General features: G+C 43.0%; 1 protein-coding gene across 1 annotated transcript; it reads right to left on the minus strand.

Annotated features, from left to right (window-relative positions):
* Positions 1-30: 30 nt before the first annotated feature.
* Positions 31-14,532, minus strand: cand1 (cullin-associated and neddylation-dissociated 1). Its single transcript, XM_026362861.1, has 26 exons — positions 14,205-14,532; positions 10,258-10,333; positions 10,073-10,140; positions 9,838-9,992; positions 9,077-9,200; positions 8,672-8,759; positions 8,246-8,414; positions 8,021-8,126; positions 7,797-7,942; positions 7,463-7,614; positions 6,766-6,906; positions 6,330-6,471; positions 5,786-5,994; positions 5,534-5,702; positions 5,365-5,454; positions 5,035-5,188; positions 4,708-4,945; positions 4,152-4,340; positions 3,905-4,048; positions 3,623-3,758; positions 3,264-3,440; positions 2,879-2,974; positions 2,073-2,242; positions 1,830-1,994; positions 1,487-1,594; positions 31-1,335 (listed from the first exon to the last, which is right to left on the minus strand). Exons 1-26 carry the CDS (start codon positions 14,270-14,272, stop codon positions 1,111-1,113), a joined length of 3,705 nt encoding a protein of 1,234 aa, XP_026218646.1. The 5' UTR covers positions 14,273-14,532; the 3' UTR covers positions 31-1,110.
* Positions 14,533-16,374: the final 1,842 nt, after the last annotated feature.

Genomic DNA, 16,374 nt, shown 5'->3' on the forward strand with positions numbered 1-16,374 from the left:
TTCTGCTTTTGTGAAATCAACCCCTGGAAGTTCAGGTTTCACTTCGGATCTTTATTGACACTGTTAAATCATCCAAAAATCACTTTGTTTGAAGCATACCGACACTCGCGCACACAAAAAGAAATGAGAAAGTCGGAGTATGAAGGCAGGCAGAAATGGACCTTTTTTATTTTTCTTGGGTGATAAACAGTGGAACATCCTGACCACACCGGACTGAACCAGATAAAATCAAGCTACGGAGGCTCGCTGGAACGTCTGAAGATTGTTACTATATATTACACCGTGTTACCATGGCAACAGCCACACAATAATAGTCCAGTATGGTCCAGTCCGGTCTGGTCAGACGGGACCTGCTTCAATAATCCTTTCTTCTTCCCTCGCTTCTTTCCTTCCTTCCTTCATAGGAGCGAAGGGATCGAGGGCGGGTCTAGTTACTGAATCCGGAGAAACGAAACATGTGATTGGTCCACAAACAGTAAAACCCTGCCCACATGCCATTACCCCCAAGCACCCTATTGGTCGCCTACATCATCTCAAAAAACAAAAGAAAAAAAAAAAGCAAGCCCTTCTCCCATTGGTCATCACAGCCTCAGGCAGAAAGAGCTGTTTATCCCCATTGGTCAGTTTTGAAAACACGCCAACTGTCAGTCACTCAGCAGTGGCCAATCAGGTCACAGTACCTGTGGAACGCTCTGGAATTATGAAAAGAAAAAAAACAAAAAAAGAATGATGATGAACAGGGAGATTAACCAATCAGATGGCATCACCAGAAAACAAACAGGAAGTGGGAGGAGCTTCCAAGCCTCATATGGAACTTATTTTTCTTTTCTTTTTATTCTTATGTATTTTGTTTTTGTCCTTTTTGTCCGTGTGTGTGAGACGTACATCAGTCTTCTTCCTTTCTTTTCCAAACAGCTGATTTCAGTGCAATGCATCATGGAACGATCGAAACGCTAGTAGAGGGTGTGTCACTACAAGTGTGTGTGTGTACGTGTGTGTGTGTGTGTGTGTGTTTGCGTCCTGTTGTCATGAAAACATGCTGCAGGGTTAGCGCTCCAGCAGCGGGGATGGTGCCGTGTTGCATTGTGGGAACTTGTTCAGTCCATGTTTTTAGCTGGTGTCCATGGACTCCATGTTGGCGGAGCTGGAGTCCCTCTGGATGGAGTCGAAGATGGCCGCCAGCTCCTGATTGGACGAGATCTGGGACTGGAACTCTGACATCAGCGGTGACTTCTCAGCCTCAGGGATGGTCAGTAGAGCGACGACGGCACGCATCGCAGAGCGCTTCAGCTCATCCTGCTTTTCAAACTCCTGCTTCACAGAGTTCGCCTTCACCTGCAGAGACGGAGGAGAAACATTTAGGCTGTGTTCAGAGTTACACAGGGAGACTGCACCACAGGAATCTGAGAAAAAGAGGGATCTGGTTCAACTGTTCTGCACCGTGATGCTCTGAAGAGCTATAAATCAGTATTTGAAGTTTGTGTACCTTGGTGGTGCAGGTGGCTCTCAGTGGTTCCACCAGTCTGTCCAGTCTCTGCAGGACAGCACTGGGACACAGAGACGACAGTCTGGCCAGCATCAGGAACGTCAGCATCTACAAAACACGACAAATCACCTCAGTACAATTCATCATTAGCTGGGTAACTGGTACAAACACAGTAGTACTACTAACAGCTATGTAGTGGCTGATACTTCTCATTCAACTTCAACACATTTGAATTTTGTCTTTTGAATAAACCTACAATCCTGTCAAAGGAGCAGTAGTAGTACTAGTAGTACTGTTAGTAGTAGTACTATTAGTAGTAGTGTGTTTAGTTGTGTGTTCAGACCTTGATGTCGTAGTGGTCCTTGAGACCGTCCTCTACGTGGTTGAGGAAGGTGAAGATGTCGATTCGGTCCAGGCAGCTGTCCAGCAGAGTGTACATGCACTCAAACGCGGCCTTCCTCAGGTCCAAACCATCATCCACCGTGTGTTTGAACGGACCCATCTCCACCTGCATGCGCACACACACGCGTCATCTACGTCATATTCACTCCAGTCCACCTACTGGTTTGTATCTGTGTGTTCTCACCTCTCTGATCAGCTCCTTCCTGACTTTGGTCTCGTTGTAAAGTTGTGGTAAAACAGAGTCCAGCAGCTCTCGGATCAGACTCGGTTTATTATGAGCCGCAGAGTTGAACGTGACCAAGGCAACGCGACGTACGTTCAGATCTGGGTCCTCCAGGGTCTTCAGGAAATCACCTGAGAGATAGATCAGCCAATCAGAGGACAGGTGAAGTAAGGAAACGTTTTGTTTAAACCAGTATTCATGACTACATCACTGCATTACTAAAAGCTGGTGCTATACTGCTCTCAGTTGCCATTAGCAGCACATTAAGAAGATTAAGCTCTGTGATTGGTCAAAATGCACATCTGGAATCATCTGGAATTTCTCCATTAAGTTTTCAGGAACTTGAACTAAGCGTTCTCATTGCTCCTGTTCTTCCCTTTTCATAAAAAACACAGACACTTAAATATCTATTTTAACACATGAAATTTGGCATAGAGTTAGTTTAATGTGTGTAAATTACTTTCAGTCACGGTTTGTCTGCAAATGTTAAAAACAATCCAGTCAAATTTGGACACAGGTGTGTTTTTGAGGAGTTGATAGGTGGACTTTGTCACCTTTGACCTGAGCCAAGCTAGCAGTTTCCCTATGTTTCAAGTCTTTATGCTAAGCTAAGCTAAGCTGCTGCTGGTTGAAGCTTCATATCAGTCAGTCTGAACTAGCTCTCTGCAAGAAAGCATTAAACGTAATTGGTCCTGAAATCTTATTTAAAGCGAGTAACTAATCACCTGAAGCCATCACAGTTTTTGTCAGGTGTGTGTGTGTGTTACCTATGCAGTTCTTCAGCAGCGGGTCGATGGGCTGTGGTTGGTCTGAGATGGTGAACTTCACCGCTGTTACCACGGAGCTCCTGGCATATGATGAACCTGTGCAGACAGAAGTTGAATATTATTTAATATTATTATTATTTATACAATTATTAAAGTGCAGCTGGTGATTCATCCAAAATGACCAATTTATTTAAATATTTAAGAAAAATATAATTTAAATTGTGTGTTTTAACTTCACATTATCATATTCAGTGATTTTCTATTTACCACCTGATCCAGTAAGTTACTTAGGTGTCAGTATAAAGATTTACAGATACTGATCTTGTAAATTGTTAAATGATTAATTCACAGGGAGGGGCAGCAGGGTTTATTGGTTATTGGTTACCTGACAGCAGGTATCCTTTGAGGCGGGGCAGCAGGGTTTCAGGGTCGATCAGCGTCAGTTTTCCCAAACACTCGGCCACCACGTTCCTGGTTCCTTCCTCCTGACACTCGCAGTGTTTGAGCAGCAGAGACCAAACAGACTCCACGTACGGCTTCAGACCGGACACAGACGCCGAACCTCAAAACAGACACAGGGGTTAGAACCAAACACACACGCGCACGCGCACGCGCACGCGCACACGCACACGCACACGCACACGCACACACACACGCACACACACACGCACACACACACACACACACACACACACACACACACACACACACATTGACGTACGGTGTGTGAGCTGTTGTTCTTACTGATGATCTCTTTGAGCGAGTGCAGCAGCAGGTACTGTCTCTTGGACGAGGAGATCTCCTGCAGGACGAAGGGCAAATACTCTGGAAGATTCCCCACTGCAATGCTGCCTAACGCATAGGAGGCCGCTGACTTCACCTGAGACAGACAGACAGAGAGAGAGAGACAGACAGGTTAATATCCACTTAATAAAATAAACACACAAGCTGCAGAGCACAGTGTGTTCCGACACCTGCTGATGATGACAGGTATACAGACGTAAAGAAGGTAATGGCAGACGTTACCTCCTCACTGGAGGAGGAGAAAGCATCCAGGATGACCGTCTTGAGCTCTGGTTGGCTGCTGAGGTCCACATGGTGTCCCACTTCACCCAGTGAGAGCAGAGCCAGCAGTCTGATTGAGTCGGTGGAGCGGCTGTTCTTCACATCCTGTTAAAATAAAGCATCACAAGCAATCTGTGATTTAATCCACTGCTCTTCAGAACAATTCTCACGTTAACCTGTGCAGAGGCGTACAGGCAGGTGAGTTTACCTGGATGAACTGTCCGACCACAGCAGGTCCCTCAGTGGGACATGCTCTGGTCAGAGCGGCTACACACTTAGCAATGGAGCAGTAGGCTTGTTTGTGGGGCAGAGCGGCACTCTGGGAGTAGACTGGACCAGTCAGCATCCTAAGCAGGTCCATGTAACCCAGACCAGGTGTGTCTGTGGACACCAGAGCCTGAACAGACACAGTGAAACACAATCAAAGCCTTAAAATGAATGTTACACATGTTCACATGTGGTGAGTCTGAGTCTGTCTACACCACCGTCTTCCTGTTATCTTGTTTATCCACAGCAGTCTCTATACGACCTTTGATTTGAAAACAGCCACGTGTGGCCTATTTAGACCTTTTATAATATACCTTTTATATTATACCCTGCCTTTCTTTTCTTGGACGTGTCAGTTCTTTACACAACAGGAATTAGACCTATCCCAAGATTCTGATTCTAATGAATACCTATAATAATGCCTGTAACCAGTCGACTAATGGACTTGTGGATTCCTGTGTTTAGTCAATAATCGGATAAACCCGGTGTTTGTGTACCTGGTAGAAGTCCAGCATTGCGGCGAGAGCGCCTCCCTGCAGCAGCGGGGATCGAACCAGCGCAATGAGCTGCTGCATGATGTTTCCTCCGCTGAGCTGACTCAGCGAGGACGGGTGAGTCACAGCCAGCGTGGACAGGAAGCTCAGCGCCATCTGAGACACGTGCATGTCGCTCTCAGAGATGAGAGGAGGCAGCTCGGCTAGGACCGCGTCCACCATGACGGGAGTCACCGCAGAGCTGCAATAAAAACATATTCACAGTGATGTTGGGGAGGAGAAGATGGAGCTGACGACAGCGTGTGCAGTTTACAGGTTTGTGTGTGTTACTTGTAGTTTCGGAGGAGGATGTCCAGAGCAGCCAGCGTGCAGAGCTTCAGGGCCCGCTGGTTCTTGCGGAGGAAGGAGGCGAGGATGGGAACAGCGTCAGGGAGAACTGGCCTCAGATCGATTTTCAACGGTGAGCCGGCAATCAGCGTCAGAGCTGCAACACAAACCCACAAAACAAGTTAAATCAAAGAGCGGTGAGACTCACCGTCCAAGTAAGGACTACCTCAGACCAGCACCAGCTTACATGAATGTTTTCAGCTTCTTGCTAAAGTGTGAATACTAACCAGACCTCGTTTTGTCTTCTGCCTCCATGCTGCTTTACATAATTACCTTTCACTGTCGTCAGTCTTGTGATCTCGTTCTTGAGGCGTTCTAAGAAGATCAACAACGTTCCGGGAAGTTCAGCAGGCAGACGGTCACCTACAAACACAAACAGGAAGAGTTTATTGGAACTGAGACAGAAGCAGCGTCATCAAGGTGACTGTCGGGCTGTTGTTACCTAGGTTGCAGATGATTTGTCCCATACACGAGATGGCTCGTTCTTTGACCTCCTGATCAATATCTGCAGCCTTCAGGCGTCTGATCGTACAGGTGAACAGGTCGTTGATGTATGGGGAGGGGTCAAAGCTGTCTGAGCCCTCTGATTGGCTGTCCAGAGGTCGGATCACCTGGATCAAACAGAAACACCAGAATCATGAATGGTGTGAAACATTTATAGAGGGCTTTATGGAGGTTACGGCTCGACTCCCACCTTGACGAGCTGCTGAGTGACAAGCAGAGCCTCAGAGGTGATCTTGTAAAAGGGGTCTCCCACGCATGCCACCACGGGCGGGACGAGGGCGGGGACATGGGCGTGGAAGGCGTGAGCTGGGTGGGTCACCATGATGACGTGGAGACAGGCCAAGGCGTCGATTTTCAGGTTGGAGCTGCTCGACTTATCGTTCAGAGAGAAGATGATGCCTGAAAAACAAAGAGGCAGCTTTTTGAAGACGAGCAGTGAAGCGTCTATCTAAATATAATAAAATCTAAATGTTATATTGTTTAGTGTGAGAATCTAAAGTCCTGAAAAGATAAATGAAAAATAACTTTAAAGTATTTCTAATATTTATGTACATAGATTTTTATAGTTTCTTCACTTTATATTTAGCTTTTGTTTTTTATTTGTACTATTTATTACAAACTCAGTTATTTTCTGATTATGTGAAGCCACTGCTGCAACACTTCAGTTTCTGTGATACTTTGACATCTCCTACGTAGTACGAGGAGCAGTAGTAGTAATATTAGTGTAGTACTACCTGGTATTAGTACTGGGATGTGCTGAGTCAGGGCTCCTGGGAGAACGTTCACCAGCTCAGTTAACATGTTGAAACAACACTGACGAGTTTTGACACTTTTCTCCTTCAGCTGCTTGTGAAGAGCTTTGACTATCATGGGGACCTGCAGAGGGCGAGCGACATTAACATCAATCAGAAGGAGAGAGAGAGAGAGAGAGACAATATCTAATCTACGTCCTGTAGGTGACGGAGCAGGATGCTGAGGGTTTCCTGTCACTATGAAAACAGGATCTAACCATACTAAAGCTGCTGATCACTGCTCCCAACAGCACCGCCTGCTGCATGAAAACAACACTACAAACAGTGAGAAGCACATTTTATGTACTCCACATTTAGTTTCAGTCAGTTCTCATTTACAGCTCTCGACTTCCTCCTACATCCTCTATAATGACGTCACCTGGCTCTGCAGCATCGTTAGCGGAGTGTCTCCCTGCTCCATGGCGTCTGGATCGGCCAACCAGCTCTGAGCTGGTCTGGTCTGTTTGAGCAGCGACAGGTAGGCGTGGAAAACATCCGCTTTCACGTTCTCCTCCCTCTCCTGAAAACACAGGGGTGAGGATTTCATACATTAGGCCATTATGTTTTTCTCATCAACAACAGGTACAAGGATTAGCCTGATCCACAAGCAGGAGGCTTCACTGCAGATATTCTCCTCAGCAGAAAACTAGATTCATATTGTTTGCATCATTTTTGACAACAAAAAAATCATAATGCAGATCCTCTAACTGTATTTTGTCTTGTTCAGTTGTCATTGTCAACTTTGTGCGACACTACACAGAAAGAGCAGCGTGCACCAAGTATAGGTCACCATGGTGAAGGCACTCAGAGCCCAGTAATATACTGATTAATAAAAACATGCCTGAACAGTGACTATCAAACTGAGGAGGTTGGACTTGTTACTGGAACCACTCCACGCCAGTGTACACACTGTTTATGTTGTCCAGCCCTGTTATGACTGGAGGTTGAGTTTTTGTTCACTGGGTGAAGTTAGCAGAAGCAGGACTCTTCAAAAACTGCTGCTGTCGAAGTTTATAAGAAGTTCTGAAAGAATCACAGGAAGGAGGTGATGTAGTCAAGGAGGCGGTGAGAGGTACCTTGAAGCGACAGACGAGCGCAGGAGAGACAGAGCGATAAAACTCTGGCAGCATCTCGTGGCGAGTTGAGACAACGGCGTCCAAACACTTTGCCGCTGCCCGTCGAACCTTCCAGCTCATGTCGTCATCATCGCTGTACTCATCATCACTGCCTGCAAAAAACAAAACACTTCACATAATACACTGTAATACAGTTAAATTAGCACCCTTCATCCTTAGAGTACAACAAAGGCTGATGGAAATTTAGTCATTATTTTATTAATGTCAGTTTAAAATCTATTACAACAGGATACAACTATTAACTATTAACTATTACTGGATTTAATATCAGTACCTTGGTAGTCTTCGTCGTTCTGTTCAGCGTCCATTGCGTTGTCGTCCTCGTCTTCATCATCAAAGTTGTAGTTGGGGTCATAGGTCAGGTAACGCAGGCAGATGGAGATGACCGTGGGAACATGGGGGTAAACCTCTTTAGGACACCTGTAACAACCAATGATGCAAAAATTAAACGACTACTGCTAAATTACCACAGATGCTACAAGTATTACTATGTTTTACCTCCTAACGAAGGACTCGAAGGCCTGGATGCAGTACTCCCTGAGCTCGTCATCATCAACATTACAAAACTTCACTACCAGAGGAATGATCTTCTCCAGATACTCCCCTAAACACAGAAGGTTAGAGGTCACAAAACGATGTGACCCGGAAGACACGGAACAAGCAAACGTGACTGTTTTGACTTCGGTTTGTTGACAACGTGTTGCTCTGTCTGTGCTGTCTCACCAATCCTGTGTCCGGCCTGTCTGCTGATGGCGGCTGTGCACTGGATGTAGGTTCTGGTGGTCGACATGTTGTCGTTCCTCCCCAACTCGGTCAGAAGGTGTTCGATCAGATCAATGAAGACTAGATTCCCACAGGACATCACGAGGTGACCCAGCGCCATAATGGTCCTCTGAAACAGTCCCAATAATAAGATCACAGTAACTTTAGATGTTGCCCCTATTATTGATTTAGTATTTAAAAAACCTTAACTCCAGGATTTGAACAAACCTGTGTGTCACATTAGAAACAGGTGTGTCAGATACAGATTTAATCAACAAAGGATGCAGATCTGGGTTTGATAAACCTGATCAGGAAATCCCTATCACAGGTTAGTTTGATGGCATAATGGCTCCGGAAACAACAGCAGCGTTAAAAGGTGAGACGTACCTTTCTGACAGCCAGTCTGGGGGAGGTGAGCTGAGGTAGCAGACAGCTGAGGATGGAGGGATGGAAATTCACCAACAGACCTCCCTGTCTACAAAGAGACACAGACGTAGACATTTAAACAAAGCTACATGGGTAAAAAGACTCATTTTCAATGTTGTTAATCAGGTTTTAAATCCACACCAGTTTGTAAATGTTGCTGCAAACAGAACTCAGTGTCTGTGAACAGCATCATGCTTCAGTACACCTGGGTCCTCTGCTGACTGCTGTTTGTTTCTGGTTTTTATCAACATTCACTGGTGTAAACTCTGTACAGAAGTCTGTACAGAACAGCAAGTACTTATATGTAGTACGGAGAAAGTACTTATACTTGGTCATGAGAACATCCCCCAGAGACAGATACTGTACCTGCAGAGCATGTCAGCCATGATGTCGAGGGCCTCCAGCTGCACAGAGACGTCTTCCTGTTTGGCGATGGCGCTCGTCAGACGACCTGTTATCTTCTTACAAACACTGGCAGCTAAAGCAGAACCTGAAAACCACAAGCAGGTGAGCAAAGGATGAGACAGGTAGGAGGAGACAGATTCAAAGTATAGTACAGAATAGTATAAATTTAGGTCTAAATACATGTTGTACTCCTTGAGACAGGCTGTAGTATTTTAGGTACAAGTTCTTGTATATGTATTTGTGGTCATAACTGAAGCATTGGTACTACTGTATTAATTGTTGGAAGAAGGTAACAGTTCACATGTAACAACCCCACATGTGGTATTAGTAATGGTAGTATTTGCAAGGAGAATTGCATTTAGTACATATTAGTGCTAACAACTATTACTACAAGTATTTTCTGTACTTTAAGTATTTATATTTATCACAAAAGAAAAAGGTGGCCAGATGGGATGAAACAACTACTTGAGTATTTCTAGTATTTTTACCATCTGAACACACTGACAAATCTTACAAGTAGTGTAACTATACTCTCGATTTGTGGTGACAGCTGCAGTATTAGTAGTATTTGCAGTACTGGCTGCACTACTGCATTTATCACTGGAACACGGTGGAAGTTGTGCATGTGACAATAATAAATGTACTTGTCAAGAAAGCGTTTCTACTATATATATATATACACATATGTGTGGTGGGAGCTGAAGTATTTGTAGTATTTTTACCACTGGAGGCGGGCGGTAACTCTCCGATCACGGTTTTGAGTCCTATGGAGGAAATGTCTCTGAGCTGTTCTTTGTCTGACAGCATGTTGGTGCACAGAGTGTCCACGATCGTCTCCACCTGGTACTCCTTCACTTTACTGACCAGAGGCCCCAGGCTTACAAAACAAACGCACCCACAATTAAAAACAGTGTCTTAAAACAAACGCACCTAATAAATGTGCACGTGTGTTTTTACCATTTGACGGCCAGGTTCTGAACTTCTCCGTTCTTGTCTTCCAGCAGTTTGAGAATCATCCGGACCACCTGTCAATCAATAAATCAATAAATCGATGCCTGTGTTTGTTGAAAAGTAAAACTGTTGAACTTCCATTGGTCACATTTTACAAACTAATTTACCAGTATGAACCAGTATGAACTGACCTTCCTCTCGCTGTCGTCATCCAGTTTGATCGAATCTTTCTGTAACTCCGTCATCAGGTCGTTAGTGGCCATAAACCTGAAAACACACAGAGAAACTCAGTACTTTGGTTTAGGAGCTAGAAAACTAAAGGACATTTCTATCATTTGTCTACATGGTACAATAAAAAGGTTGTGGATCCTATAATAGATGAAGTGACAGAACCGTATACTGGATCACAACATCCAGCAGGGATCATAACAGTGCAGACATGATACTGAATTTGGAACCTCCCACTACATCCTAACACCAACTACACAATAAGATTTTCTAATATGTTGTTGTGGAAGGTTTGAGACATCCTACTTAAAACCTTAACTGCGAGTCAAACTGTTTCATATTTGTAAGTTCACATTATTAATGAAATCAAACATGAAGTGGACTCTAATAACCATTTAAAACAGTTTCATATCTGTGAAAACACAAATTCTGTCTGGTATTGAGGTTTCAACTAACAACACTGTGCCCGGAGGAAAATTAATGGAATGTCCAGGGTGACATCTAAGCTGTCTGAAGCTTTTATTAAATCCTTTGCCCTGATGAAATATTTTGCTTTAAGATTCAAAGCCTTTCATACAGAGTCAATGTTACGACCGTGTCCAATTCAACATTTCTATTTCCTCTGTAACACAGCATGCACACTGCACATTAAGTTTAGAAAAGCAATTTAAATGTTTTGACATGTGAATAGCTCTGAGTTAAGGAAATACGCTCTGATCAGACACCTAAAAAGAAAGTGTAATTGCCGTCTCTGCAGACTCTCAGCTGATACTGACTTAGTATTAAAGACCTCAGAACTGGCTGTGCAGGGTCAGCAGAAATGTTTACAGCAAGCAGAGCAAATACTGACAAGTTCCACAGATTTCTTGTACTGAGGAGAAGAAACTGATTGGTTTCCAGCTGCTTAGAAAGGAGGTGGGTTTGTTCTGAGTTTTATCGTTATAGGAGGGTCTAAATTATCTGATGACGCTGTCATCTGTCTTTAAAGATTAGTAATACTCATTTGGAGCTACCATTTCTACATGAAGTCACATTTTTATGTAACACAATCTTACTAATGTAAGACACAGCTGCAACAATGAATCACTTTATCAGTTTGTTGATGGCCAGAAATTGAATCTGCAACCATTTGGACAATCGATAAATCACCATTTTTCAGGAAACATGACAGTAAATACACAAAATGGGGTACTGGATGATAGTTGGACGAACCCGCATTTTCAATTCCTACAGATGCCACAATTATTTCAATAAAGGGAAATACTGGCAGATTAAACAATAATGTCTCATTTTTTATTTATTCAGATCATTGATTAATGATTTTAAACATGATTTTGAGAATGTGGGACGTAATCCTGCTTATAACCGGCGGGGCAGTATCAAACCAAATCAGCAACAGCTTTAAATCACCACAAAAATAGCACGAGTTCCCAAGTGTTGGGGAAAAAACATACTGAGCTTTTCCATGACAGCCATCATCTACAGTTGCAAGAAAAAGTATTGACACCGTTTGCAATTTCCTGTTTTTCTGAATCACTTGGTCCTGAAATGTGATGTGATCTTCACCAAAGTCACAAATATCAACAAACACAACATTTCTAAGCCGATAAAACACAGTCACAATTTCTCATATCTTTACTGAACACACACCAATTGAACATACAAAGTGATGGTGGAAAAAGTTACATTTAGTTATTTATCAGACGCTTTTATCCAAAGCAACTTACAAGTGAGGTACAAGGTAAAGGTTAAGGGTTAAAGATTTAAGCCAGGATTCAAACCCTGGTGTCCCACATGGGAGATGGGTTATCTTACCACTACACTATCCAGCTGCTTCACGTTGGTGAAACATTAGGTTTCTGATGTGCCTAGACGCCAGTCAGGCGTAAGCAAACCTCGAGTCCAATCAACAAAACAAGAATGGAGGTGTGGTTTACACTCAAACAACATTGGTGTGCTATTCACAAAAATCATAGGCTTGTGTTTGGGGAGAACACACAGCACTATGTATGACAAACATAATCCCTGCAGTGAATTACAGTGGAGGAAGCATCATGATCTGGGGCCGTTTTGCTGCCCCTTGACCTGGACAGCTTCTTATTGTGGAGGGGGAAATGAATCCTCTAGGGGTGGCCTAGTCAGAGCCCAAACCTCAGTCCAAGAGATGCTGTGTTTTGACCCCACGAGAGTTGTTCACACAAGACACGCTAAGAATATGACTGAGCTCAAGGCTCAAAGTTTATTCTGGACGTAGTGCAGGTCTAATACACAACTAGAGGAAATATCAAGCACAGCTGATACATATGTGCAGTTTGGTAACCAGAACAATTCAACTATGTTTTAACGTTAGCTTACCAATTCCTACTAGCTAGGCTCCTAACATGTCTGCACATAATTTATGTAGAGAGCTGATGCTCCCCGACTGCAGCGACAGGTATTCCCAGACAAGTCAGTTCAGCTGTCAGTGTGTGAGAGACACAGACACTGAGCTAAACCACGTGCTGCATAGTTTTACACTGAAATATGATCACCCAAAAATGTAATATTAAAAATAAAATGAATTTTAAAAAAGAAAACTAAATGCAACCGTCAGTGTGGATTTTGCTGCCACAAATAAATGAAAGGGAAACACTGAACAAGTTAATGTGTCTATGACCTGAAACCCCTATAAGCACATATAAACAGTGAATTATATTCTGCTTGCAGTCATTCTTTCTGTCAGTCATATTAAATGGTCTTCTTCCTAAGAATTGCAAGTGAAAACAGTAAGAAAAGGAGGGCGTAGACTAAAAAGCTTTAACTTATTGGTGATACAGGTAGCTGTGATTATGTATTTGCATCATAAATTGGGCATCTTACGTTACAAACTGCAAACACAACAAAAATGGTGTAAGACTTGGCTCGCTGAAAGAGCCTGAGGAAGAGTTAATTCTGCAAAAATAGCTTCCTCTGTGGTGCCGTAATAGTTTAGCAACAAATCAAATGTGAATCAAAGATCTGTGATTTGCAACTAACAGAAACCTAAAACAACAAAGGGTGGAAACATGAATCAAATTTGTTCCACCACCTTAAGGACAAACAGCACAAATAAGAGGAAATCATGGCAGTTATTGGAAAATCTACTGTAACAAACTTATTAAGTTAAGTTGTTCCCCAACAACACAAACTGACAGAGGTGGGGGCATACTGCTGAGTGTTTACTAGAGGTAACTACCCCAGAACAGCTGGTTACATAACAGTTACACACTATTCACCTCAAATTACACTGAATCCAGATCAAATTGAGCTAATTTGTCGATGACAACCTTGATATGAGTGACGAACTGCAGCTCTGACCTGTTCCTCTGTGTTTACATGTCATTACCTGAGATACCAACGCTACCACACCCCCAAAACATCACGCCAGTTAGCTAACACTGCTAAACAACGTTACTGTAAACCACACCAACTAGCTGCTTCGGTACTAACTAGCTGTCACACTAGTTCTCTTTCTAATGCACGGCGCTAACAGACACCGACATGCACCACAAACGTTAGCTGAGATCGCGCTAGCTTGCGGCATGACAGAAGTTGAGCTAACCACCTAGCATGGAAGCTAACGGCTAACTGACGGCGTTTCCCCCGAACTCGGTTATCAGTTTAGCATAACGTGCAGCTAAATAACCATCTAGTCCCCCGATCACTCAGTTTAAACCGCTGTCAAATGAGCCACAGAGAACACCAAACCTGCTAGCTAACTAGCGAGTTAGCGATGTTACGATGATCAGACAGGTGGCAGGCTAGCAGTTAGCATGAGGCCTATTAGAGCCGCCTCTAGCTGCACAGACACTATGCTAACATTGGCTTAAAACAGTTTGAGTTGATAATGTGAGGGGTGCAGTTAGTTCGCCTTGCTGAGGTCTTATTTTACCTGAAATCCTTGTCGCTGGAAGTCATTTTCTCCAGCAGGTTGGAGATGTGGTACGAGGCGCTCGCCATGTTGGTGTTAGCCGTTAGCCTCCTGCTAGCAGACTGCGCTCAGTGCGTGTATGTTCCGGCTGCTGACTGGCTGACTGGGTCTCTGGCTGCCTGTTTCGCTGCTCCTGAAGTCTGATTTTTGCGGTACGGACTGTGAATGTTGCTGCTGCTGCTGCCGTTGCCGCCTTTCTCTTCTTCTACAGCGACTGTCGCATCCCGGTGTACGGAGTTTGGTGTGTTTGAATGGAGCTCCCGTTCTGTCTGCAGAGGGGCGGGGTTAGCAGAGCTGGACGCTGCGGGGTCGAAGGTCAGAGTTTGGTTCGAGGTGGTGGAGATGAACATTTACTCACATTCTCCACTTTAATAATTTTAAACTGTTCCTATATGACTCCAGTGTGGAAATTACATGACATTAAAGTATTTCAACCTTTTTGTTTTTGTTATTCCTTTTTCTGTGTATGATCCTAAAAAAGACAAATTCTACAGCTACAGTTTAGGAGACACAGCTGTGATTCTCAGTTCAGCCTCAGTTTAGTTTCTGTTGTGTGTGTGCATGTTTCTGATATATTCCGATTACTACGAGAATTAGATGAGACAGGAGTAAATAAAAAATGAACATTATAACTGAGGGGAGGTTTATTCTAGGGCTGCTGTATCATATTTAATTAGTTTTACCTACAAGTAGGAAATAATTCACTGTGTATTTTTCACATTTTGTTCCATAATACAGCTAGTATTGCACGTTCTTCTCCAAAGACATCAGTATGTATTAGTTTATTGTATTTTATAAATAACAATATAGTACTATATTTCTAAAGTACAATATTTTTGTCTTAGTTGTGATCACATAAACAAATAGACAAGACATGATCCCAAAGAAACATAAGATGACTTAAATAGATACAAAGTGTAAAAAATAAAAAAATAGGAAGAAAATGATCACAAGAAGACAAAACCCAACACAAAATGATCAAAAACAGAAGATTGTGACAAATAATCACAAGAGACCACAAACAGACAAAAAATATTAAATATAGAGAAACGCTGGACACAAAATGACCACAGAGAGACAACTGCAGACCAAAAACTGACCAATAACCTGAGTTCAAACGACAAAAGCTTTCTTTGTAGATGTTTATTATTGAGGAGCGTTTAACCCTCTGCACCCTGGAGACTATTCTCATAGTTTGTGTAGTATCATATGTTCTTACCCAGTATTTTCTTATTTCTGAGCTCGTCCCAAAGATTTCTCTTTTTTCCCTTTTCTCCTATTTCTATTCAATTATGTTAGTTTAATAACGAATATATGAAACAACTTTAAGACTTAAACTGTGTCTAGACTCTTTCTTTGGCTGTGCGTAGATAGACTCTGTAGGTGACTGCAGATATTCATGTCTGTAAGTTTCGCTCTTGGCTGCTCCATAAAGCTCTTCAGATCAATGGTGTAGTGTTTAAAGTGCTATTAAATTAAAGCTGACTTGATATGAACCCTCTCCTCCATCACCTGCAGCAGGTGTCCCCATTCAAAAGAGCTATTTCCTGTTTATCTGATGAAAGTGTAGAGCTCTACATCTGTGTGCGTGCATGTGCTTGTAGAGCTGTATTGAGCACATGATCTCTGCTAAATAATGAATCAGCCACATACACACAGACACACGGGAACATAGAAACACACAGGGTAATTTCATACATGCAGGAGAGAGATTGAGGATATTCAGGATGCTGCTGCTGTTTATTTATGCTGGTTGAATGCATTGACTGTCTGTGTGTATTTTCTATCTCTGTGAGGACCAGTTTGAGCTTTTTACTGTAGGTTTGGGAACATTTCTGAACTCTACAGACTTTTTCTTTTCCTCTTTTTGAGACTTACCAATGTTAAATCCTATGTATTTACTCTAGTGATACACCAACCTCCTGGAGGTTGGTGTATCCTCTTTCTTTTGTCATCCACTGCAGTGGTTTTCTATGGTCTTCTGGTCTTTACGATCTCTCTATTGATGTTGCAGCAATTTGTGATGCAAATCACATATAGAAGCATAATTCATAAGAGTAGGTGTTGATGATTGTAAATGTAGTTCATTGAAACCATGATTGTTTTAACCTGAGAGTTATTGTGGTATGAA

Source organism: Anabas testudineus, chromosome 23, assembly GCF_900324465.2.
Source record: "Anabas testudineus chromosome 23, fAnaTes1.2, whole genome shotgun sequence".
NCBI classification, from domain to species: Eukaryota; Metazoa; Chordata; class Actinopteri; order Anabantiformes; family Anabantidae; genus Anabas; species Anabas testudineus.